The sequence below is a fragment of the Mauremys mutica genome, chromosome 13 (assembly GCF_020497125.1).
Source record: "Mauremys mutica isolate MM-2020 ecotype Southern chromosome 13, ASM2049712v1, whole genome shotgun sequence".
NCBI classification, from domain to species: Eukaryota; Metazoa; Chordata; order Testudines; family Geoemydidae; genus Mauremys; species Mauremys mutica.
Window position 1 is genome coordinate 44183369 of NC_059084.1, and position 24384 is coordinate 44207752.

Here is a 24384-nt window from a genome sequence, read left to right on the forward strand (position 1 = left end):
AACAACTGACCCAGGGCCGTGGTGGAGGCAGGAGTCTTGGGTGGGTTCTGGCTCTGGGATATCCTGGGAGCCAGGTTTGATGGTGACCATAGTCCCTCCTAGTCTTGCAATTGATGGGTCTGGGTATCTCGGTGCAGAGAAGCTCAGGGGTGTTTCTTACACCCGTAGTAGGGAGGGGAGAGGGTTAACCACATCTGCAGCCAGGCCGAGTGGGCACCAGAGCAAGGAGGAAACCTTTCTCCTGCTCCACGGGGCCCAGGTGGGAAATGGGGCCTGTGGGAAGCAGGGCCTTCACCGGGTAGCGGAGCTGTGGGCTGCAATGAGGGTCTCCCCACTGATCCTGCTGGGGCCAAGCGCCTGTAGCGAACCCTGCAGCCTCTCCTGAGTGCAGCCAGGGCTGGATTTCCCATTAAGCACAGTAGGCATCTGCCTGAGGCACTCTAGGGGCACCTAAAAATTCAAATGTTGCTGCTCCCATGTCCAGCAGGGGGCAGAGGTGGGGCTGAGGGGAAGACGGCTACATGCAGCCCTGCTGGAGCACTCCTCGCTCAGCCCGGCAGAGAGAGTCATCTCTCAGCGGGGCCACTGAGTGCTTGAGAGAGAGGGGATCTCTGGGACAGATTGTGGGGGGGGGGTCTCTGGGCAGTGAGGGGTGGAGGGTGCTGGGGAGTCTGTGGGAGGGACTGGGAAGTCGTGGTGGGGCTGTGCGAGGAGCGCTGGGCGGTGGGGGAGTCTGTGGCTAAAAGTTAAGGGTGGTGGGGGAACCTCCACCGCCCGCAGCAGCGTGTGTGGGGCTTCCCAATCCTTGCTCCTAGGGGTGCCCAAAGTGCAAATCTAATTCTGAATGCAGTGGGGGCTCTCAGACCAGCCCAAGGGATTGGGTGACCCAGCCCCCATAGGCTCCTTTGGGTCCCTTCTGCCAGTCTGTGCCCCAGACAGGGAGGCCAGCTAAGGCCAGCTAAGGCACAAGGCTAAGACCCAAGAAATCTGGGACCAGTTCCCAGCTCTGCCCAGGATCTCTGTGGGCAGAGACTTCCATGGAATCGCTGTTGAGCATCCAAATCCCTTAGGCAGATTTACAAAGAATCTCCCTGGGCTTCAGTTTCCCCATCAGTACAATGTGAAGCATGATTCTGCCTAGGTCTGGATGCTGTTAGGGGCAGATTTGTGGGTAAGTGCAGTGCCCCTCACAATGTGGGGCCCTTATCTTGGTCTAAGTACAACTTGTTAAAGTTGGGATTTTCCAATACACCCACCCACCTGGGTGAAGACTTCTTCACAGCTGATCACAAAATGTTTTTTTTTCCTTGAGAAAAATGCCAAAAGTGTTTCTTTTACAGTGACCAAAACCTGAAAATGTTCACCTCTATATTACCCACAACTGGAGGGAAAGAATCAGGTTCCCCACAATAATTCAGGCAGGTTCGAGAAGAGGCTTTCTGAGAACAAATGCCATTCGTAAAAACCACAATTTCCCATTGGAACAAACATTTCATGGATCGGTCTTGGCACAGCCCTGGCTGGTCACCGTTGGCTGATGGAAAAGGAGAAGTGTCCACAAGGGACCTGTCAGTGCCTGTCTGGAGGCTGCCTGGCTTAATTTGGGGTGACCTCAACCCCAAAGCCATTAAGTGAAAGCAGTGCGATTACTGACCAACTCCCAGTGCGTTTGGCATCGATTTTCCAGCCAGGGAGGTCAGAGCTTTAGATTTATCCTCCAGTCCCCTGGGGTGTCCAGTCTGGGTCAGAGCTGAGGAGGGGGCAGGGTTCCAGGCACAGGGATCCTCCAAGGAGAGCATCACAGGGGTGGGTTGAGGTTGTGGGGACTCCCCTTCGGGATGGGGAGCTCAGTCCCAACCCGGCCTAGGGAGACGATGGGGCTCTTTGTAAAACCTGGTCTCCCCTGCATGTGAGATCAAGAGGGGCCGGGAGGGCAAGGTCCATTGCAGATGCTATATGGCCTATCTGGAAATACAACATGGAAAGGGTACAAAGAAATGCGGACGGTTCCTGGTGAAGCCAAACTTGGTGCTGATGGCTGCTCACGGCAGGGGACAGTAAGCGCCTCCATGCTGGGGATGTTGGGGCAGTCCAGGGTTAGCGGGTGACGGGGGAGCCAGGAGCTCTGGCGCTGTCATAGGTTGCAGGGAAGGAGCTGTTAGTGCGATCGGCTGGGAGAGCAAAGCCCAGGGGATCTGCTCAGGGGGCATCAGCGTATCTGTAGGGGCCTCTGCAAACTATGGTCCAGATCCAGCACTGGGTAAGTCAATGGAGCTATGGCCGTTGACCCCAGCTTGTCTGGGCCACTGCCCAGATTGGGGCAGGGAGGGGCTCACAACCCTAGGACAGCTCTGAAGGGCTCTGGGGAGCTGGGTATATACCCCTGTGTCATAGGTTTATTCCCCACTTTGAACTTTAGCGTTCACAAGATGGGGACCTGCACGGACTCCTCTAAACTAAATCCTAGTTTAAATCTGGTAAACGCTGCCACCAGCCAAGTTTTTAGTGTCTGGCACACTCCCTGTTCCCCCAATGTTCCCTGGGGAACACAGATCCAAACTCCTTGAATCTCAACACAAAGGGAAATAATCTATTCCCCTCCCACCTTCTTCCCCCCTCCCCTAGCCCTTGGGAGAGATCATCACAGATTCAAACTCCTTGAATCAAAACAAAGAGGGATTCACGTTTCCCCCCTCCCCTTCCCCTGAAAATCCAAACAAGGGAAGAAATCAATCAAGTTCTAAAAAGAAAAGATTTTATTAAAGAAAGAAAAAAAAGTACACTATCTCTGTATTACCAGGATGCAAAAATACAGGGTCTAACTTATAAACTTGGAGAGGTTTTCCCCCCCTCCTTTCTCAGAATAATCAAAGTAACAGCAAACAGAAATAAAGATATTTCTTCAGCACACACAATTGCAAATGTAGAAATCAATTATAAGACTAAACCGCCTTCTAATACTCACTATACTGAATAGAAGAAAATACTTCAGGAAACCTTGGAGAACTTGAAGAATATGTCTGGCCTCTCTTAAATCCAAAGAGAGAACGGCAATCCAAACAAAGGACACAGACAAAGCCTTCCCTCCCCAGAGATTTGAAATTATCTTGTCCCTTGATTGGTCCTCTGGTCAGATGTTCATCAGGTTACTGCTTGTTAACCCTTTACAGGTAAAAGAGACCTTAACCCTTAACTAACTGTTTTATGACACCCTGTGTGGATCTAGCTGGGAACGGGGGTCACCGGGATGCAGGGGAGCTGGGACCTTGGGGCTTGGAGGAGAACAGGGAGTGAAGGAGCTCAGGGAACAACAAAAGTGGCTGGCGTTGTCATAGTCTGGGAGGCCAACGTCTCTGGGCAGCTGTTTGTGCTGCAGCTGGCACCCCCTAGAGGGGAAAGGCCCCTTTCCTATTTCCCAGCCCCCACCCTCCCGAGCTAGCCAGTCCCCAGCCCTGGGCCGGATCGCAGCTGGCAGTGTGTACAGTGGTAGATACATTTTCCAGGCCAGCAGCTGGGTCCAAGATCTTGGCCTAAGAGGCCCAGGCTGCCCTAAGTCACTGTCCATGTGTGAGACCCACATGTTCCCATCCCCCACCTCACATACGCTCCTGCCCCTGATGCCCCACGTATAATTTTTTGCTTTTTCAGCGAGATCACTGTCACTCTGGGAGCACAAACATTAGTAAACCAGAACGGAGCCAACAGAAAATCCCCATGCTCCGCCGGGTCTCCCACCTGCAATATGACAAAAAGACCCTTAACAATGATATAATGCTGCTGAATGTACCACCCCCATCCCATCACTCCACCCCCGTGACCTCGCACTATGCACTAGACACTCCTGTCTATGGCACACAGCGCAGTGCGGAATAACTGGGTGTGGCTCATCCCCCCTGCCAAAGACCAAGACCGGGCTGAGGCTGGGATCCACCTGCAGGGTGGCCGGGTGGGGTCGGACTGGCTGGAACTGAAGAACTGACATGGTCCATGAGGTGGGCCTGGAGGTCATTAATAACGACATGTGCGAGCTGTATCCTGGATACAACCCCTCAGGGATGCTGTGTGTGGGGAAGCCCGGCTTTGAGAAATTACCTTACTAGGTAAGTATCCTGCTGACCTGGAGGCTCCTTGGTTCCAGGAGGCCACTGCTGGGAGGAAATAGGGAGATATTTTCCAGGGCTAAGTATCTAAGTGTGCAGTGATCCCCTACCAACCTAGCCCCACTCAGGAGACGGGGTGTTGATGCAGACATCAGATCGGCCCAGAGGATGAGGCGATGGTGAGACCAGCTCAGCACAGCTCTTACTAGCTTGAGCAAAATCCTTTATTACACCTGGTTATTGAGGTTCCTTCATCTCAAAGCCCACCCAACACAACCCAATCCAACTCTACCTCAGTCTCAACCCCTGCCCCAAACCCACCTCAAACAAACCCCGACCAAAACAACCCTACCAACTCTACCCCAAACTCAAATCCCTCTTAACACAACCCTTCCCCAGACTCAACCCCTACATTCCCAAACACAACCCTATCAATCCTATCATAACTCAAGCTATGGACAACACAACTGTACCAACTCTACCCCAATCCTCACTAACAGACAGCCCACCAGCCTGAAGCAAATACTCACCAGCAACTACACACCACAGAAACACTAACCCAGGAACCAATCCCTGTAACAAACCCCGTTGCCTTTTCTGTCCCCATATCTACTCTAGCGACACCATCATAGGACTCAACCACACCAGCCCCACCATCATGGGCTCATTCACCGCACATCTACCAATGTGATATATGCCATCATGTGCCTGGAACACAGACACTGCATGTGAGATTGATGCAGCGAGGTACTTCTGAGCATTTCATAGAGTCTGAACACTAAATACTTTCTCGTCCCTATTTTGGGTGAAACTAACACACAGGTGAACAGTCTGGTCTCCAGCTATGAGTTTGTTAGGTCTCAGTTACTGCCAGCTGCCTGGGTCTGCCAGTGTCACACCGTGCAGTCCACCACTGGTTAGCTGGGGGGTGGGAGTGAGGGCTGCCACCTCACTCCTGCATGAATGAGCCATTCCCAAGCCATGAGATTCCCTGGAGGGTCACCCCAAGACCATTAGCTGTAGGTGTCAGTCAGGATAAGGACGCTAGCCATCCATACGCACGGCTTGCAGAGAGCATGAGGTTTGACAAGGTACCGGCCTCTCATGCAGTAAAGCCCAGGGAAGTGGTATCTGAGCTGTAGTGATTTTGTCTGGTCTGAGACTGGAGTGGCTTGTGAAGGACAGTGAACACTTTACTTGTTGGCACCAACGGGGTCACAGAGAGCTGGGAACCAGGAGTCCCCAAGTTTCCTGCAAGCAGCGCAGCCATCTATTAGCCCTGTGCAGGTGCTCAAGGAACCTGACATAGGTTCAGGCAGTGCTGCAGCCAGACTGGGGTCAGCTGCCCCCGGGCTACTTCCACACTCCCCCTCGTAGGGTACCTGAGTCGTCGTAGCGTCACCAGCGGTCTCAAACACCATCGGTTCCTCCGGGTAAGTAGAGGATGGCAGGTTCGGCTCCTCCTCAGGGTAGCTGACAAAAGGCAGGCTCGGCCAGTCCTCGGGGTAGCTGGAGCAGGGTAGGCTCGGACAGTCCTCAGGGTAATGAGTGAGTGGTAGGCTCGGCTGGCCCGGTGCGACCTCAGGCCAGACGCGGCCTTCTGCTGTCTCCCCAGAGGGAGCTCGGTCACGAACATCTGGTCTCTCCGGCGGCTGGTTCCCAACTGAGCTCTGCCAGTGAGCTTTTATGCTGGCTCTGCTGTGTGATTTCCTATCTGATGCTGCACAGTCATAGCTCCCAGCTGTACGGCAGCACAGATGCTGCCACATCCCCTTCATGTGGTCACAGACTCCCCGAAGGGTGGAGGGCTTGTCAGAAACCCTCCCACTGTGGGTGCTGTGATCAGGGCCAATGGCTGGTCTGCCCAGACCCACCCTGCTCACAGCTGGGCCAATATGAGAAAGATCAAAGGGCCACATTCCTATCAGCCACTTGAGATCAGTCGCTGCCACCCATAGCCCCTATCACAGAGACACGGGCAGGGAGCCAGGTGAGTTTGAATCCCAGAAGTACCCAGCGGTGTCTTCTCCATCCAGCGGTGCATCATCCACCCAGCTGTGCAGGGTCGCAGCCATGCAGGATCCAGCCAGCTGTGCAGAATCCCCAGCTGACGCATGGCCTGTCCTTCCCCCCAGCCCATGTAGTTGGCTGTGGTTGGAAATTGAGATGCCTGAGCCCTGCATTTAGATGAGTGTTTGGGCGACCCTGAGGTTTCCTGCCTCCCCGCTCCACAATCCCCTCCAAGCTGAGTCTATAAAGCCTGTAGGCCTGAGGCAGATTTACCGTCCCTGCACTGACTCCAAACATGCAGGCCCAGAGCTTGCTCCTGCTCCCCATGGCCTTTCTCCTATGCCCCGGGGCTTGGGCTGGTAAGTACAGCTGGGATTAGGGCTCCTGGGACATTGGGGTGAATGGGGAGGTCTCAGGGATTGGGGTCAGTGGGTGGTATCTAGGCGTCTCTGACAATCTGTACCCATATATTCACTACTTTTACAGGACTATGATAAATTTTACACAAAGTGTGCCTTGTGAGTTATCATCTGAAAACTCATAATTTGCTGATCATTATTGTTCTGGTAAAATATGTGTGGCATGTAAAGTTATACAATTTTATTGCATGGAGTTACTCAGACATGTTTCAAGTCTGGGGGGAAACCACAAACCAGTTCCCCAGAGACAAACAGGTAGCCAATACCTCAGCCAAGTGTCAATGTAATCAAATGGACTATCACCTGGTTAAGTGGCCATTCTTGGTCAGGAAAGATGTGGGTGAAAAATTTACATCTTGACAAAGAAACAGCTCAGTGTTACTGTCTGTGCAGACTTTCTGTCTTCTCAATCCCAGCTGGAGATGATTCTTGAAGAAGAAAGACCTATAAGAAGGGGAGCAGACCCCTCCCCTCCCACACGACCTCTCTCTTTCTCTCTATCCACGGTGCACACAACACCGGAAGTACAAAGGAAGCAGCATGGAGGAAGGATCCTGATTGAAAGTAACTAAACTAGTAAGATTGCAGAAACATGTGGCGAGAGAGCCCTCCCAAGGCATGCTTTGTGCAGAGTTTATCTCCATCCTGTAATGGGTTTAACACAGGGGTACAGAATGTCAGGGGGGATCCGGGCATGGATCCCAGTACTGATATCGATCAGTGTCATCCACCGCCCACGTAAGGAAGAGCTGGGGAAGGGCAAAAAAAGCGACAACAGCACCGAGCAGCTCAGCACCGAGCAACAGACCCTGTGTCCCATTCCTCACCCAGTGGTGAGGCATAAGCCGGGGTGAGGTTGGCCCCCAAAGCCGTTAGCTCAAGGCAGGGCAATTACTGACCCGCTCCCGGTGCATTTGGCACTGATTGTCCATCCAGAGACATCAGAGCTGTAGATTTACCCTCAAGCCCCATGGGGTGTCCAGTGTGGGGGAGAGCTGAGCAGGGGGCAGGGTTCCAGGCACAGGGATCCCCCAGGGAGAGCATCACAGGGGTGGGATGATGTTGTGGAGACTCCGCTTTGGGATGGGGAGCTCGGTCCCAGACCGGCCCAGGGAGATGATGTGGCTCTTTCTATGAACCTGGTCTCTCCCCAGGTGAGATCATTGGGGGTCGGGAAGCCAAGCCCCACTCCACACCCTACATGGCCTATCTGCAAATACAAGACGGACAGTATATAAAAACATGTGGAGGGTTCCTGGTGTCGAAGAACTTCGTGCTGATGGCCGCTCACTGCAATGGAGAGTAAGCGCCTCTGTGCTGGGGATGTCGGGGCAGGTCGGGGTTAGTGGGTGATGTTGGAGCCGGGAGCTCTGGTGCCATCCTAAGTTGCAGGGAAGGAGCAGTGAGTAGGAGAGGGTGGGAGAGCAGAGTCCAGGGGTCTGATCTGCTCAGGGGCGTCAGTGTGTCCCTAGGGGCCTCTGCAAACCATGGTCCAGATTGAACGATGGGTAAATCAATGGAGCTACGGCCACTGACACCAGCTGGGTTCTGGCCCATTGCCCAGATGGGACAGGGAGGGGCTCACAGCCCCAGGACAGCTCTGCAGGGCTCTGGGCTGGGGGGAGTGGGGCATAGCCCCGTATGGATCTACGCAGGGATTGTTCTCCAGGGTGCAGGGGAGATGAGACCCATGTTCCTGAAGAACAAGGGGAAAGTGAAGCAGCTCAGGGGGACAGCCCCAGGGTGCCCTGCCCCATCCATATCACTGTTCGTGAATCAGACCGACAGGTGCCCACCCCTCACCTCACATACGCTCCTGCAATTGATGCCCCATGGGTTGTACTTGGCTTTTACAGCGAGATCACTGTCAAGCTGGGACCCCATAACATTAGTGAACAGGAACGGAGCCAACAAGAGATCCCCGTGTGCCACCAGATCCTCCACCCACAATATGACAATGAGACCACTAACAATGACATCATGCTGCTGCAGGTACCAGCCCCATCCCATCGCCCCTCCTCCAGTGACCTCACACTGCTGCAGGCCCTGCGCATCCCATCACCCTGCCCCCAGTGACCTCACACTGCTACAGGTACCGCCCCCATCCCATCACCCCGCCCCCAGTGACCTCACACTGCTGCAGGTACCGCCCCCATCCCATTGCCCCTCTTCCAGTGACCTCACACTGCTGCAGGCACCGCCCCCATCCCATCGCCCCGCCCCCAGTGACCTCACACTGCTGCAGGTACCGCCCACATCCCATCACTTGCCCTCAGTGACCTCACACTGCTGCAGGCATCACCTCAGCCCATCACCCTTTTCCCAGTGACCACATGGTCAAGGGGTTTTGCTGGGAACAGGGTGTGGATGGGTGCCCATGAGTGTGACCCTCACATTGATGTTCATCATTCTTGTCGCTCAGCTGGCAGAGACAGTGAAGCTGAATAAATGGGTGAAAACCATCCCCCTGCCACGCACCAACAAGAGAGTGAAGCCAGGGACCAAATGCAGCGTTGCTGGCTGGGGCCGCACCAGCAGACAGAGTAAATCGGCCCCAGCCACTACACTCCAGGAGGCGAATTTGAAGGTGCTGGAGGATGACCTGTGTCTGAAAAATCCCGATTTGACCTACTATGACTATGATGCTTCCACCATGATGTGTGTGGGCGATCCGAAGAAGGGCAAAGCCTCTTTTATGGTGAATCTCATTCTGGCTTCAAGCTCCCTTGATAAATCGTTATTATGAATGAGGCTTTTGGGGTTGCAGTTGGGCCTACGAGAAGCCAATAGGGGATCAGGCTCCACTGTGCTTGGTGCTGTACAAATGAATGTGAAAAGAACTGGTCTAGATGACCTCCTGAGGTCCCTTCCAACCCTGAGATTCTATGGTCTTGTCTCAGGGCAAGGCAGAGAGCAGCTGGACAGGGGAGTGGGTGGGGTGTTTAGACCAGCTGGGCTGTGGGGTTCCAGGAGAGCTGGGTGGACATTGGGGTGACACTGGGTCCAGCTTCACCAGGGGGTATCAGTGAGCTGCACATCAGCAGGAAACGACTCACTGAGCTGTTCTCCAACTGTGACTTGTTTAATTTTGCAGGGCGACTCTGGAGGCCCCCTGATGTGTGGTCGAACAGCCCAGGGCATTGTTTCCAGGGGATCCCAAAAGAGCACCTCCCCTGGAGTGTACACCAGAGTCTCCACCTTCATCCCCTGGATAGAGGAGATGATGAGGACGCTGGAGCCCTGAGCAGAGCCGGGAATCACTGCATGGGCCAGAGCTGCACCACTTCTGTCCTTTGGAGAGGCCCAGACATAGGGCCTGCTTTGCATGAGCGTCAAGGTAGGGAGCCTAGGGGAGTTAGAAGCCAGGTTTGAGGCCAGCTCCCGTCAGCTTCCTTGGAAATCCCAACCCTTAGACTACATCTTTGCTGGGGAAACAGCTGGGTTATTTCCTCCCAGGTAACAGACTCGAGTTGAACCGTGGACTCAGTGGTTGGTAGCTCTCCTCCGTGTCAGCCGGTCAAGTGACGGTTCATGGGAGATCCTCGTCGTTACCTCGACCTGTTAACTCCTGTTGAAACTGAAGCCTGACCTGTCCTCACTGGGCCTTTCCCATGGGTTTGTTCCCCCTGTGTGGCCACCTGCTGTTCCAGACACACCTGTTCCCGGTGCCAGCAATGACAGTGGGAAGGCAACACAGAGACGGCTACGTTGAACTGATCGCAGATCAAACATTAGCGCTGATTCTCCCCTTCCCAATTCCCCTGCCCAACTGAGTGGCCTGCTGCATTTCACTTCCTGCTTTGTAGCCAGCAATGAATAAAATGAAGTAACAAAAAAGAGTGATTCGGGTACTGCCACATAAACCCGAGTCGTGAAATCCAGAGTAGCTGCTGCATCTGCCACAGCCAGGAGGGAATTGGCCCCTACAGGGGAAGGCTGGGCTTGTGGTTAATGCACTAGGCTAGGACCCAGGACACCTGGGTTCAGTGATTTCATGCAGAATGAGGATCTGGCGGGTGCCAGGCGGGAATTAACCCCCTCAGGGCTGGAGGAGTCCCTGCCTGCTGGGACAGAAAGGGAACTACAAGGAGAAAAGCAGCCTGAGCAATCGGCTGTCCAGGTTCCAGAGGTTCAACTTCTGGGACAAAAATGGGACAGTTTTAAATAGTTCTAGTGACAAGAAATTGATCTGCCTCTTCCTATCCCCATCCATCAATCGATCCTATCCCAATCTATCTCTCTAGGCAATCCCCTTCCATCCATCCATCTATCCCCACCCCCACCCACTGATCTATCTATCTATCTATCTATCTATCTATCTGTCTAATCAGTGTCTCTCCACACACCTATCCCCATACACATAACCTTCTGTCTATCAATATCTCCATGGTGCCCCCCCCATGGTATGTCAGAATCAGTTTTCATCTCTTTCTTCTCTAGGAGGTGTGGGCACTGTCTGGCTCAGGGGAGCAGAGAATGGGACATGGGATCTTTCCCTTTTGGGGATGCTGGCCCCTGTCTGCCCTGGGCAGGAGGATTGACTAGCTCAGCGGCACTGAGAATCAGACACATTATTCCCCGCAACTTTTCAAGGGGTCTGCAGGAAATGATGCTGTCACAGATGGGGGGAATCTGGTCTCTCTGACCCACCTCCCTCCTCCCAGCTCACACCCACACTCAGGGTGGGGGGCAGTTGAGAAGAATTCATGACTTCCAAGGCCAGAAGTGACCATTGTGATCTTCTAGCCTGAGCTCCTGTCTTACACTCAGGGCCGGCTCTACAGTTTTCGCCGCCCCAAGCAGCGCGCCGAATTGCCGCCTTGGGGTGGGGGGGCGCAGTCTGTGTGCCCTTAGGGCGGCAGGCGCGTTTCTGCAGTGGCGGCAATTCGGCGGCAGCTTCTATGTTTAGCTGAAGCCGCCCCGGACAGCTAAACATAGACGCTGCCGCCGAATTGCCACTGCCACGGAAACGTGCCTGCCGCCCTAAGGGCACACAGACTGCCCCCCCCGCACCCGCAGCGGCAATTCGGCGCGCTACTTGGGGGCAAAACAAGGGGGACTACCGCCCCTTGCAGAATGCCGCCCCAAGCACCAGCTTGGAATGCTGGTGCCTGGAGCCGGCTCAGCTTACACCGGCCATGGGCCTGCCCCAAAAGAATTCCTAGAGCAGGTCCCGTAGAAAAACACCCAATCTTAATTCAAAAATCAGCTGTGTCGGACTCTTGGGAAATTGTTCCAATGGTTAATTACTTTCACTCTTAAACGTTTGCACATTATTTACAGTCTGAATTTTTCAAGCTTCAACCTCCAGCCATTGGATCACGTTAGACCTTCCTCTGCTAGACTGAAGAGCCCATTGTTAACTATTGTCTCTAGATATTTAGAGCCTGTCATCAAGGAACCAGGTAACCTTCTCTTTGTTAAGCTTCAGAATGAGCTCCCTGAGTGTCTCACTCTAAGGCAAGTTTTCTAAACCTTGAACTATTCTTGCGGCTCTCCTCTGATCCTTCTCCAATTTTTCAACATCCTACTTGCATCTTCAGGAAGGCTCCCCAGGTGGGAGATACATTTCTTCTTAGGCCTATTGTTTCTTCCTAATGGCTCATTAACCTGAAGGGGCCCTTCCCAGCCAGCCATCTAGACTGAGAGCCTTTTGCCTCGTGGGCATTACCCAGGTGTAACTACGTGTGAGATATAGATACATAGTCAATATTCATGACTTCAGATACAAAAATGATACATGCATACACATAGGATAATCACATTCAGCAAATCATAACTTTTCCATGGACACCTCACATGACTTATCTTGCATAAAACACATCATACCTATGTCATAATCATATAATAATATCTCTGTGAAGAATATGGGGTGCAGCGTCACCATATACATTTCCGTTTAGCCGTATTTAAACACATTATTTGCTTGTGCCCAGTTTACCACAGATCCAAGCTGTCTCTATATCAGTGACCTGGCCTCTTCATTATTTACCACTCCCTCAATTTTTGTGTCATCTGCAAACTTTATCAGTGAAGATTTTATGATGTCATTGACCTGGTCTATGGGGCTGCAGAGTTTTAATGGCCTCCACCTCCACAGAAGGGAAACCAAACTCTCTGGGCACAATCTGGCTAAAGGAGTTAAGAGGGGGTTAAACTAATAGTCAAAGGGGAGGGTAAAAGAGGGAAGAAATGAGCTCCCAGCACAAAATCGAGAACAAAATTAATCAAGGAACCCAAAGACGCAACGAGAAAAAATTCTTGACTTGCCCGTACCTCAGCACTACGACCCTTTCGAACAAACATGAGGAATTGGAACTGTTCATCTATGAGCATCAGTTTGGTCTAGTTCATATGACTGGAACCTGGTGAGATGATTCCCATGACTGGAGGGTCAAAATCAATGCTTATAACCTATTCTGGAAGGATCAAGTGGACAAAAGGAGAGGGGGAGGGGCACAGGAGTCATAACACAAAGCATGAGCAAAAGACCCATCCCCAAACTAGTTTGTCAGTGTCCTTTTCCCCTCAGGGTCTTAAGTCCAGCCACCCAAAAGATCACCCCAAAATCCCAAAGTCCAACACCCCAAGAGTCCCTTGAGTCCAGCATCCCAAAATCCCCCCAAAAGTCCAACAATGCAAAAGTCTCTGTCCCTGGTCAGTGCAGCCCCAGAGTTCAAAAGTTTATCTGCAGAGCTCTACACGCCCCCCCCCCCAATCTGGATGGAGGGGACAAAGGGGCACACAGAGTGTTAAGGGGCACCTTACATGGTTCAAGGCCGACTGCCCCGCCTCTCCATGGGGTTCTGCTGCAGCCTTCACCACGAGCTGCTCCACTCCACCAGCCGTCCCGTCAGCTGCTCTTGCTGTCCCACAAACTGCTCCGCTCTCCGTCCCACAGGCCACGCCAACCAGCCTGCAAACTGCTCAGCTCAGCTCCCCTGCACTCCCCTTGCCATCTCACAGGCCACTCCAACCAGCTCAAAAGTTGCTCAGCTCCACTCGCCATCCCACAAACTGCTCTGCCAGCTGCTGAGCAATATATCTTCAGGATCCCCCACTGGTTAACACAGCACTCAGGGATCTTAACTCTTTAGTGATTTCTTCTCATAAAAGGGGAGCCTCAGTGCTGGTGCACCATTGGCACAAAATGAATTCAGCACAGCAGCCTGTAACTAGATCCTTAATAGAATCAAAATTAACTGTGCTATTTCATAGTGGAAAGAAGTGGCAGTGTAATTGGTGTTTCAAGCTCTCAGGCAAGACCCACACCTCTGGATACAAATACCTGGCCCACTCTCTGTCAATTCAGTGGGTTTGGAACCTATATCCCTTGTCTAGTGAGTGCTACTTTGTTGAAGATGAGACCCTCTGTCATAAACCAGTTTCATAGTCCTTCATTCACATAATCAGGGTAACAACACTTTATTCCTCCTGCCCCAATAACGGAGAAACTGGGGATCCCACAGCTGTCAAAGTGACCATTTTGGACTGCCGTGGGCTATGCCAAGCAGGGTGGGTGTGCCTATGCACACCAGATCAACCCCTGAAGTTCTTTTCCACACTTGCCACAGCTCACCACCAGATGTCAGGGTAGAGCTCATCCTCACTCTGCTTACACAGAGAAGGAAACTCTGTGAAGGTGGGAAGGTTTCTATCATGACAATCCTGAGCTGTTCCTAGAGCCGGAGAGGTGACGGCCAGCGGGAAGCACCAGACCATCTCCTCTGCCCTCCCATACCACATGGGCCGGAGCTTCCAGCCTCGGGGATCTGAATGAGTTTGCCTGGGAAATGGCCATTCAAATCTCTTTGTTGGCTGGGTCTGGATCAGGTTCGGAGATGCTGCTGCCAAAGGCTGGGCTGAATTCTCCAATCCTGACAATGTGACTGAAGCTGAGACGTTTCTCTAACAGCTCTGCTCTAGTTCAAGCCGGGATTAGCTCAGGGACGTCCCAGGGCCGGGGCTACGCAGGGGTCAGATGCAGGGGCGGCTCTAGGAATTTGGCCGCCCCAAGCATGCAGGGGGCGCGCTGCCGGTCCCGCGGCTCCGGGGGACCTCTTGCAGACGCGCCTGCGGCGGGTGCGCTGGGAGGGCGGCAGGCGGCTCCGGCAGACCTTCCGCAGTCATGCCTGCGGGAGGTCCACCCGAGCCACGGGACCAGCGAACCCTCCGCAGTCGTGCCTGCGGGAGGTCTGCTGGTCCCGCGGCTGCCGCGGACCTCCTGCAGGCATGACTGCGGAAGGTCTGCTGGAGCCGCCTGCCGCCCTGCCGGCAAAATGCCGCCCCAAGCGCGCGCTTGGCGCGCTGGGGTCTGGAGCCGGCCCTGGTCAGATGGGAGGAGCACCGTGATCCCTTCTGGACTTGGAATGGATGAGTTTATTGAAGGAATGTTATTGCAGCAGGTCGGGGTGGAGGGACCCAGGGCATCTGATGGCAGCTCTGGGAATCTCTCTCATGCCTCTGGCTCAGACAAATCTGGCCTTTAGCCAGACAGGGATCAGCAACACGACATCACCTGGCCCTGGGGAGCGCTGGCCAGCACTGCCCCTGTTACCAGACAGAGAGAGCCAGATGGAGGGGAAGGTGGAGATACACAGATCGACTGGGTCTGTATCTGCCCCACAGCTACCGGATTTGGGTGTCATGGTGGGTCTGGGTGTAATTACAGCCCTCTAGTTGCTACAGCCCCATCTCGTGCAACCAGAGACCTTCCCTGCCCCACATGACAAGGGTCAGGAGGGAACTCAGTGCTGGAGATGTTTGTATCACCTCTCTACTGAGTCCAGAGGATACACGACAGGAAGTGAAATTAACAGGCTCTGCGATGGAGGAGCTGCAGGGCCGCAGGCTCTGGGAGTGCCTGACTGAGCTGCTTGTGAGCTGTGGGGAAGCTGTGTGGCCTAGTAGCAAGCCCACAGGCCTCTGCTTCAGGATGGCTGGGTTCTGTTCCCAGCTCTGCTGCTGGGTGACCTTGGAGAAGTCATGGCCCCACTCCATGCCTCAGTTTCCCCATCTGGGGCTAATGATCCCAACTCCCTTTGTAAAACGCTTTGAGATTTGCTCACGGGAAGAGCTGAGGCCCAGATCCACACAGGTATTCAGGCTCCCGGTGATTTCAATGGGTGTTAGGCATCCAAACCCCTCTGAGGTTCCAGGCCTACATGGTCTTATTTAGCTCTAATTTTCTTTATGGCTCAACCCAGCTTCCCTGTATCCTGCCCACCACCCCATTATCCTCCCCAACCCTGGATCATTCACACACACAACGTCCAATCTAGAGGCCAGTACTGGAAAACATGCAGCAAATTGTTCAAACAAGACAATTTTTTTTATTTTTTTACAAATGGATTTTTCCCCCTCAAGGGCCATTGGTCATTCAAACAAGTGTCCATTTTCAATATCTTCCAAAGAGTTGGAAAGACACAAGTCTTTCTTTCGTCCCAATGTATCTCAGCGATGCTTTCCCGGTTCTCTTCTTTTGGGTTTTTCCAACCTTCATTCAGTATCACAATCATAATAAATAATTAAATATTTGCGGGGTGGGAGAAGGAAAAATAAAATAAAATAAAATACTGAAAATAAATAAAAGTTGGGTCCGGCTCAAAATGCACAAAACAAAACATTCAAAATTTCATTTTTTCACACAACCATTTCAGTGTCCTATTGCCACGTGCTGTTTAATTCGGCTAGCCACACTTCGTGGTGATAGGCTGGCCACCAAACCCGCAAGGCCCTGTTCCTGCTCTCTGGTAGGATGAAAGAAAGTTTTTAAGACACCAATGACACACTGTAGCTAGGAATTTTGATGGTAGAAAACCCTTGAAAACTACAATGGATATAAAAATGACCAGCGTTTGTAGAGAGTGTATAGAATTCAACCGTGAAAATCCTACCCTTACTCCAGAATCCCCTAGGGTGATGTAAAACCCTGTGCACACGTACAAATTCTAATGAATCAGGAGGAAAAGTTGTCACTGAATACTTTTCTGGGTAATGGGGCATGTGGATGGGACAGATATAATACAGAGAGACCTGGGGACAGAAGGGAGACAGACGGAGATTAAAAAATCCAGGTACACATAACCTGGAAGCACAGGAATGTGGCCCTGAAAAACAGGGAAGAGAAGTAGCTTTTTGGGAACAGAGTCTTTCTGGAGAGGCAGGCTTGGGACAGTGAACAGAGGAGCTGTCTGCTGCTGTTTGATTCTGATTGTGTTCAGGGAAACAGGACTTGTAAATAAATCAGATTTCATCAAGTAAATTCTAGGCCCTATTGTGAATTTCCACTTCCAACCAGAGCACCCACAGAGCCCCAGACACTGACTAGCCGCTTGGGGTGACAATAAAATAGAACAAAATTTCGTACATCCAAGGGGCATTTGTAGCCACAAAAGGATTTCAGGATGAGCCATTCGTAGCATTTCTTTAACAGTGAAAAAAAAATCCGTCTAATATAAACCATCTCAGGAGTTACACACAGGCACGGAACCCAGTATGGCTAAATTCACCCTTTAAAAGGAAGCGTCTCCTTTAACTCAGTTTCTGCAGAGTTTCATTGATCCAGGGAATGAATTTGGAGATTCTCGTGTATATGCTGGGGGGGCGCCCATCCTGATTTCCATTGGAGACGACGCCCTGGACCACCCCATCGCACACCAGGGGCCCGCCAGAATCTCCCTGCCAATAAGAAGAAGAAGATCAGTGACTGACATTACCCAGCCCGGCCTGTCCTGCGGAGATCTCAGATTGCATGTGGGACAGGTGCTCTCTGCAGCTGAAGGCCCAGACCTGGTCCCCAAACACAACTGGCCTAGAAATGGGCCGGCAGAGAGAGAAATCTAGAGCTGGGCAGAATGATGTACCTGTGGAAAAGGCAGTTTCCACAACACTGAAATTTTCCATAATTTTTTTTTATTTCCCTGAGAATTTTCCATTTTTGTATCAGGAAAATTGAAATTAAATATTTCATTTCAAGCCAGTTCCACCCATATCAGAATATTCCATAGTTAGTGATCAGTACAACAAAATCTTAAACTGCTTTTTAACTATTCATGCAATGGCTTATGGGCGTTGTAGTTCAGGTCTTCATTCCCTCCTAAGGGCTTGGCTCCGTGGAGGACTTCATCTCCCATAATGCAATTCAGATTTGCTTCTGACTGCTCTCTTTGGGACATCATGGGAATCACATGAATCAGTGCATTGTGGGAGATGTAGGCCATGCAGGAGCTACTTAAGGGAAAATAGAGGCCTGAACTAGGCTCCCAGAAGGCAATGTGCTGATTAGGAACTGCAGCTTAATGTTGAACTGGCTTGAAATGAAGTATTTTGAGTGAACTCAACAACCCAAATCCTAGATTCATAGAAATGTTGGGCTGGAAGGAACCTCGAGATGCCATCTAGTCTAACCCTCCGCTTGGAAGTCAGACCAAATAAACCTAGAGCATCCCTGACAGGTGTTTGTCCAACCTGGTCTTAAAAACCTCCAATGACAGGGATTCCTTAACCTCCTTAGTTAACCTGTTCCAGAGTTTAAGGACCCTCAGAGTTAGAAAGTTTTTCCTTATATCCAACATGAATCTCCCTTGCTGCAGATTAAGCCCATTACTTCTTGTCCCACCTTCAGTGGACATGGAGAACATTTGCTATCTGTCCTCTTGATAGCAGCCCTTAATATATTTGAAAATGGTTATCATGTCCCCTCTCCAGCCTCATCTTCTCTAGCCTCAATATGCTCAATTCTTTCAGCCTTTCCTCCTAGGTCAGCTGTTCTAAACCTCTGATCATTTATTTGTTCTTGTTTCTCTCCTCAAGACTCTCTCCAGTTTGTTCACACAGAAGGAAATGTTTAAATGTGTTCACATTTCAGCATGTTTCATTTTGATTAAAAATGCTGCAATGAAACATTTCAACATTTCTGAGTCAACCCCTGTTTTTGGAATTTACATTCTGCCAAAAATGTTCACATCTCAACTTTTCTTCGAAAACAAAGATTGAAATGTTGCCAATTCCCGTACAGAAACACTGACTCTCCCTCAGCTCCAGTTCCTTCCTGGCCCCATAGATGTCAACATCAAAGCTCCCATCCACATCTATGGGGCCAGGATTTCACCCAGGATCCTGTCTGTTGGGTAGCCTCAGGGTTGACTTCACTAGTAGATCCTCCATTGATGGTGAAGAGTAGAAAGGCTCAGAACATTTGGTGATGCAGGGGGGCGGGTGTTCCCCTTTTTCATCTACACTGTTCCTGGAACATTTTGCTAAAACATCGAAGCCCAACAATTTCTAGTTATGGTGCATCATGGGAGTTGTATTTCAGGTGCCTCCTGCCCTTATGGGAACACAGGACAGGAAGGGACCTACTGGGTCATGGAGTCAAGGCCTCGCTATCCCAGGCAGCCCCATTTTATCATCCCATCCATAAACTTATCAAGCTCCATTGGCATCCTGGTTAGGCTGTTCCCTCAAACTGATCCTGTTGGAGGTTGTTCCAGAACCTTCTCCTTCTGAGGGTTAGAAACTTTCTTCTCATCTCCAGCCTCCATTGATCCTCACCCCTGATTTATCCTTTAGCTTCAATGGACATCTTGCTCCTTTGTGTTCCCCCCATCCCGGTGTATTTGCAGAGCAATCAGATCCCGCTCAGCCTGTGTTCTAGGCTTAGCTAGCCCAGGTATTTTGCTCCCCTCTTGTCAAACCGTCTCTCCATTCCCCTGATCATCCCACCAGCTCTTCTCGGCACCTGGTCCAGCCAGAATCCTTCTTTCTGGGCCAGGGCTGCCCAGAACTCTGCACCGGATTCCAGCTGAGCTCTCCCCAGAGCCTTCTCCTCTGGCATTAAAACCTCCCTCTCTACTGGAGACACCTCAGCTGCACCATCCCAGGATTGTATTAACCTTTCTCCTGGCCATCACCCACTGGCTGCCCATAGTCATGCTGCAATTAACTGACACACCCTCCCCGTCCCCCTCAGCTGCTTCAAGCTCATGAGCCCCCAACTCAGAGCAGCAATTTTCTTGTTTCTTGTCCTTACATGCATGAGCCCATGTTAAATTTCATCCTGTTTCCACCAGCGCCTTGCACAAGGGCACTAACAGTGGAGATACCTCTCTGGAGATGTCCTAGGTGCTGATCTCCCTGGCTGGGCTGCTTCTCCCATGTTGCACCATGGGCTCCCTTCTTGGGGCAGTGGAGCATGGGAGGGGCATGGCCATACTGGTTTCCACCAGTTCCTTTCCCTTGAGCAGCTTTCTGTACCCCCCCAGTGGCTCCAAGCGGGTGGGGGGATATTTACATGGAACGGTGATTTCTTGACATGGGGGCTGCCAGCGCACAGCATGGTGGTGGGGTCGTAATGATGGTACTGCTCTCTGCACAGGCTGTCCGACACCACCTCCTGCTCTGCCTCCTGCAGCCTGTCGGTGGTGCTGTTCACTCCGGTCTGACCCCACCCGGCCACGCTGCACTCGGTGCCTGGGCTGACGTGGTGATTGGCCTCTGGCAGGGGGATGGGCACCACCCACTCGGTCAGCTCTGCGCTGTGCCACAGCTGCCATGGATGAGAGAGAGAGAATGGACCAGGATCAGCACAGGAATCGGAGCTGCTGTGGGGCAACACCAACCTGGGTGGAGGATGGATGTGTGTCCAGGGAGCGAGTGTGAGGTCACTGGGGGCCAGGTGGCAGGATAAGGGCAGTGCCTGCAGCAGTGTGCAGCAGTGTGAGATCACTGGGGGTGAGATGATTGGATGGGGCAGTGCCCTGGCAGTGTGAGGTCACTGGGGACAGGTGATGGGATGGGGGCAGTGCCTGTAGCAGTGTGAGGTCACTGGGGGCGGGGTGATGGGATGTGGGTGGCACCCTAGCAGAATGAGGTCAGTGGGGTGTTACCTTCAGCAGCATGATGTCATTGTCAAAGTTCTCATTGTTGAAGTCAGGGTGCTGGACCCAGCGGCGGGCCCGGATCATTTGCCAGTTCTGTCCCGGCTCCGTGAAGTCTTGGACTCCCAGGTAGACAAAGATGTTGCTGGAAAAGTCAGGGGGAGAACATGGGGGGGGTGGGTGGGTTAGTGCCCATTGTATGGTAGGCTGGGTCCGTCACAGGCCCTCGGGAAGGGACACCAGCCCTGCTCCTGCTCTGTGCAGTTTTCTACCTAAAGTTGTGCGACTGAGTAACACAGAGACCATCTTATGCACCTACATAAGGATGGACTTCCTCCTTCTCCATTCTGGTTGGCTAAAGAGACCCCAAAAGGCTGACCTACGCACTACTCTGCTATTCAGAGTGACCCATTGTCCAGTTCTGGTGTCCATAGTTCAAGAAAGACATTGATAAATTGGGGAGAGGTCATAGAACAGCCACGAGAGTGATCAAACAATTGGAAAACCTATCCTATACTAAGAAACTCAAGGTCATTTGATTTCAAGTTCACAGGCACTATAAAGGATTCTGGGTTTGGGGTTTTTTTTTTCAATGATTGTTTCATGGTATGATTTTTTAACAGGGACTGTAACTAACCAGTGGAACAATTTCCAAAGGTCATGGTGGATTCTTCATCATTGGCCACTTTTAATCAAGACTGGATTTTTCTTTTAAAGATTTGCTGTAGATCAGAATTATTTGGCAGATGGTCTGTCATCTGTGTTATACAGGAAGTCATGCGAGATGATCACAATGACCTTGCAATCTATGAATCTTAGAACTACATTGCAGAAGAAGGAAAACACACCTGGAAACGTGTAAGGCCCTAACCTGGTTGTAACTTTGAAATAGTAAAAGAAAAAGGGGGAATCCAGATGCCTAGGCAGGGCCAACACAGAAATAAGGTCGCTGGAATGAATGAAACATACAAATAAGAAAAGGATCAAAGAATTCTTTATGCACCGTCGCCATCTACTGGTTATGGACAAAAGTAGCAGAAAGCCCAGATCTGTCCCTGGAAATGACCCTGGAGACAGAGGTCAGTATGTGGGATATGAGAGGTTGCTGAGTTCATCACAAAAGACGCTGAAGCCCAGAACGGTGCCCAGATGTTTGGCTCAGCACCTTTGGACAGCCCCTTCCCTCCTCCAAGGTTAGCAGGACATGAGAAAAAGTGGTGAGAGTTCATGGCAAGATTGTATCTAGTTTGCGGGGTTTAGGCTTTAAAATCTAACAGGCACGCAGGCAAATTTGTAATTTTCACATCCCGTAGACACTTCTAATCTTTGGGCCAATATATTTCCAGCTCTGATCCAGCCCCAGGGTCGGGGACTGGCTGGCTCAGGGAGCCTTTCCCCCTCCAGGGGCACCAGCCCCAATCCAGGCTCCGGGCAGAGATCTGCTGGCTCAGGGGTGGGGGAGGGCACGTTTCTTACCACAGGTTGCAGTTACAATGAGCCGCCGTCACCACCACGTCCTCCCGGATCAGGAACCCGCCGCAGCTTTCTGTTGACCCAATTTGCACATAGGCCATGTAGGGTCTGGAGCTGAGCAGGGCTTCCTGGCCCTCGATGACCCAGTCTGGAGAGAGACAGGGAGGGGTTCAAAAGGGAGTCTGGAGAGTGAGACCAAGAGCCCAATGCAAGCCAGACCCTAATCCCTCAGCCCATCCCCTAGCCCACCTGGGGCAGCCCCTGGGCCCCCCCCAGCCCAGCCTCCCCCTGGATTATCCCCTCACCCCAACCAGCCTGGTCCCTACCCATACATGTACCCGCTGTACATCTACCTATTCCCACGTGGACCTGTCCATCCATCCATCCATCCATCCCTTATCCCATACATGCCCATCAATTTGTCCGTCTGTGGGGCCACCGCCTGGCCATCATCAGTCTCTGAACAAGGCCAGGGATTCCCTCTCACCACTCGGCCCCATGTCCCATCTCCTGATACCCACCTGAGCCTGATGGTTAATTCTATCCCCCTGCCCCTGGCGTGGCCTGTGCTGCCCTCGGGTCCTGATCTCCCACATCTCACCACTAGAGACAGGGAAAAGTTTTTAAGCAATTGGTTAATTTGCCAAAAAATGCAACTTTGGGGCATCAAAAGAACCAAATTCTGAGGATTATTTTGGCTGCAAAAAAAGGATTTCTTTTCGGGAAAAAAGTAGGCAATTTTCATTCTAGGCATCTCACTTTTTTGGTTTGAAATGTTGTTTTGTTTAGAAATGGCATGATTTTTTTTTAAATAAATGATTAAAACAGTGGGGAAAAAACCCTTTAAAGTGAGCTGAAATCAAATTAGAGAACACCCCCAACATTTTTATGGGGGATTGAAGGAAGCACCTGGCAGCAAATCAAAAAGAAAACAAAATTGGTTCTGGATCAACGTTTTGTTTCACAATTGCATTTTGATTCAAAACTCAGCTAATTAAAGAAAATAAGGATGAAAAACACCTGAACAGGCCCCAAAATGAAACCAAAAAGAAAAAGAAACATTTGTTTGAGGTCAAAGGAAGCACCCCAAAGGAAATGGAAAAAATTGAAAAATATTTGCTTTGAAATAATATCTTGGGTTTTCGTTCAAGAAGAAAAAAATATTTTGGGAGGAACCCCACTTTTGCCCGGATTTTCGGACCCAAAAACTCAGCGACTCGCTCAGCTCCACTCTGACCGTGAGCCCCCCCAGGGCTGGGACATCAACCAGTTTCTCAACTCCACTCACCAGCATGAAGCGTCGTGGGCAGGAAAAAGGCCGCGGCGAACGGGAGAAAGGCTGTGGAGAGCAGCAGCAGCATCCTTGGTTCAAATCCAGGGGCTGGGACTGGTGGATCTGTCTCAGCCCCGAGGTTTATATAGAGCGGGTGGCGGGGAGGGACCCCTGGGTAGAGGTGAGCTGGGAAGTGCAGGGTCACGTACCCAGCTATGAAAAAAATTCCCCAGCAGTGATGTGTCAGGAGTGGAGAGTCCCTGAAAGGAAATATTGAGCCACATCCCCTTCTGCATTGGGGGAGTTTCCTTCCTGCTCTGGTTCCGTCCCTGCTCTTGGCTGGGATCGTGGCCAGCACTGATGCCTTCCAACTGCAGATGGCAAACTCCCCTCTTGTCTGTTCGGCCCCTGGATCTTAGATCCACATATGTTCAGGCCAACAGTGTCCATTCCACCCTCCCATCTGCCCTCCCGAGGGACCAGGCTGGAGAACCTCGCCCAGCTCCCCCGGACTGAGCCCCGTCATTGGTGTCCAGTGAACGCCTCTTCCAGCAAGGCAGACAGGTTGGGTCTGACACCAGCCAGAGACAGAGAAACCCCCCTACCCGAGGGAGCTGGTTCCCTGGTGAATCTCCCTCCTTGTCCTACACTGGGGTTTCCTTTCCTGTTTGATTTGGTTGGGCTTCAGCTATTGTTATAGGCTCTTGCTCTGCCTTTCCCTGCTCAGTTGAAGAGATTCCTGGTACTCGGTTTCATCTCCCTTTGAAGGTCCTTGTGCCCCAAGCACAAGCACCTCCTCAGGAACTTGCGGAGAAACCAAAGAAAGTGAGCTGAGCTCTTTCAGTCTCTCACTGCCAGGTGCTTTCTCCAGCCCTCGCACCATTGGCCTGGCCCCAGGGCCGGTTCTAGGGACCAGCGCTCCAAGCATGTGCTTGGGGTGGCACTTCTCAAGGGGCAGCATTACAGCGCTTGGGGCAGCACTCCGGCCCTTTTTCTTTCTTTCTTTTTTTTTTTGCTTTTGGGACAGCAAAAACCCTAGAGCCGCCCCGCCTGGCCCCGTCCTGCCCCATCTTCAGTTTGTCACCATCCCTTTAAAAATGCACTTCCCAGAACTGGTTCACGATCCCAATTCCCAAACACTCCTCCCTGGTCCTGATCATCATGGCCCTAGTCGGGTCAAAATAATATTTGGCTGGGGAATTCTGCACCAGCTGGGATGGAGAGAAACT

The 24384-nt window shown here is 51.8% G+C and overlaps 2 protein-coding genes and 1 pseudogene across 2 annotated transcripts; 2 read left to right on the forward strand and 1 right to left on the reverse strand.

The window, feature by feature from the left end:
• Window positions 1–1956: 1956 nt before the first annotated feature.
• Window positions 1957–4100, forward strand: LOC123347161 (annotated as a pseudogene).
• Window positions 4101–6405: 2305 nt separating this feature from the next.
• Window positions 6406–10283, forward strand: LOC123348089 (granzyme H-like). Its single transcript, XM_044985412.1, has 5 exons — window positions 6406–6469; window positions 7684–7831; window positions 8386–8521; window positions 8952–9227; window positions 9624–10283. The coding sequence occupies exons 1-5, from the start codon at window positions 6406–6408 to the stop codon at window positions 9771–9773; spliced, it is 774 nt and encodes a 257-aa protein (XP_044841347.1). The 3' UTR covers window positions 9774–10283.
• A 6580-nt stretch (window positions 10284–16863) lies between these two features.
• On the reverse strand, window positions 16864–23260 carry LOC123348092 (duodenase-1-like). Its single transcript, XM_044985417.1, has 5 exons — window positions 23171–23260; window positions 21886–22030; window positions 20419–20554; window positions 19824–20078; window positions 16864–17209 (listed from the first exon to the last, which is right to left on the reverse strand). The coding sequence occupies exons 1-5, from the start codon at window positions 23241–23243 to the stop codon at window positions 17063–17065; spliced, it is 756 nt and encodes a 251-aa protein (XP_044841352.1). The 5' UTR covers window positions 23244–23260; the 3' UTR covers window positions 16864–17062.
• Between the last annotated feature and the right edge of the window lie 1124 nt (window positions 23261–24384).

Bases quoted from the DNA above. Each gene is read 5' to 3' on its own strand.
- LOC123348089 (XM_044985412.1), top strand. From the start codon at position 6,406: ATGCAGGCCCAGAGCTTGCTCCTGCTCCCCATGGCCTTTCTCCTATGC. The intron at 7,832-8,385 runs GTAAGCGCCTCT...TGGCTTTTACAG, and splicing joins GCCGCTCACTGCAATGGAGA to CGAGATCACTGTCAAGCTGG. The intron at 9,228-9,623 runs GTGAATCTCATT...TTAATTTTGCAG, and splicing joins AGGGCAAAGCCTCTTTTATG to GGCGACTCTGGAGGCCCCCT.
- LOC123348092 (XM_044985417.1), bottom strand. From the start codon at position 23,243: ATGCTGCTGCTGCTCTCCACAGCCTTTCTCCCGTTCGCCGCGGCCTTT. The intron at 20,555-21,885 runs GTAAGAAACGTG...TGACTTTTCCAG, and splicing joins CATTGTAACTGCAACCTGTG to CAACATCTTTGTCTACCTGG. The intron at 20,079-20,418 runs GTAACACCCCAC...CATCCATGGCAG, and splicing joins ATGACATCATGCTGCTGAAG to CTGTGGCACAGCGCAGAGCT.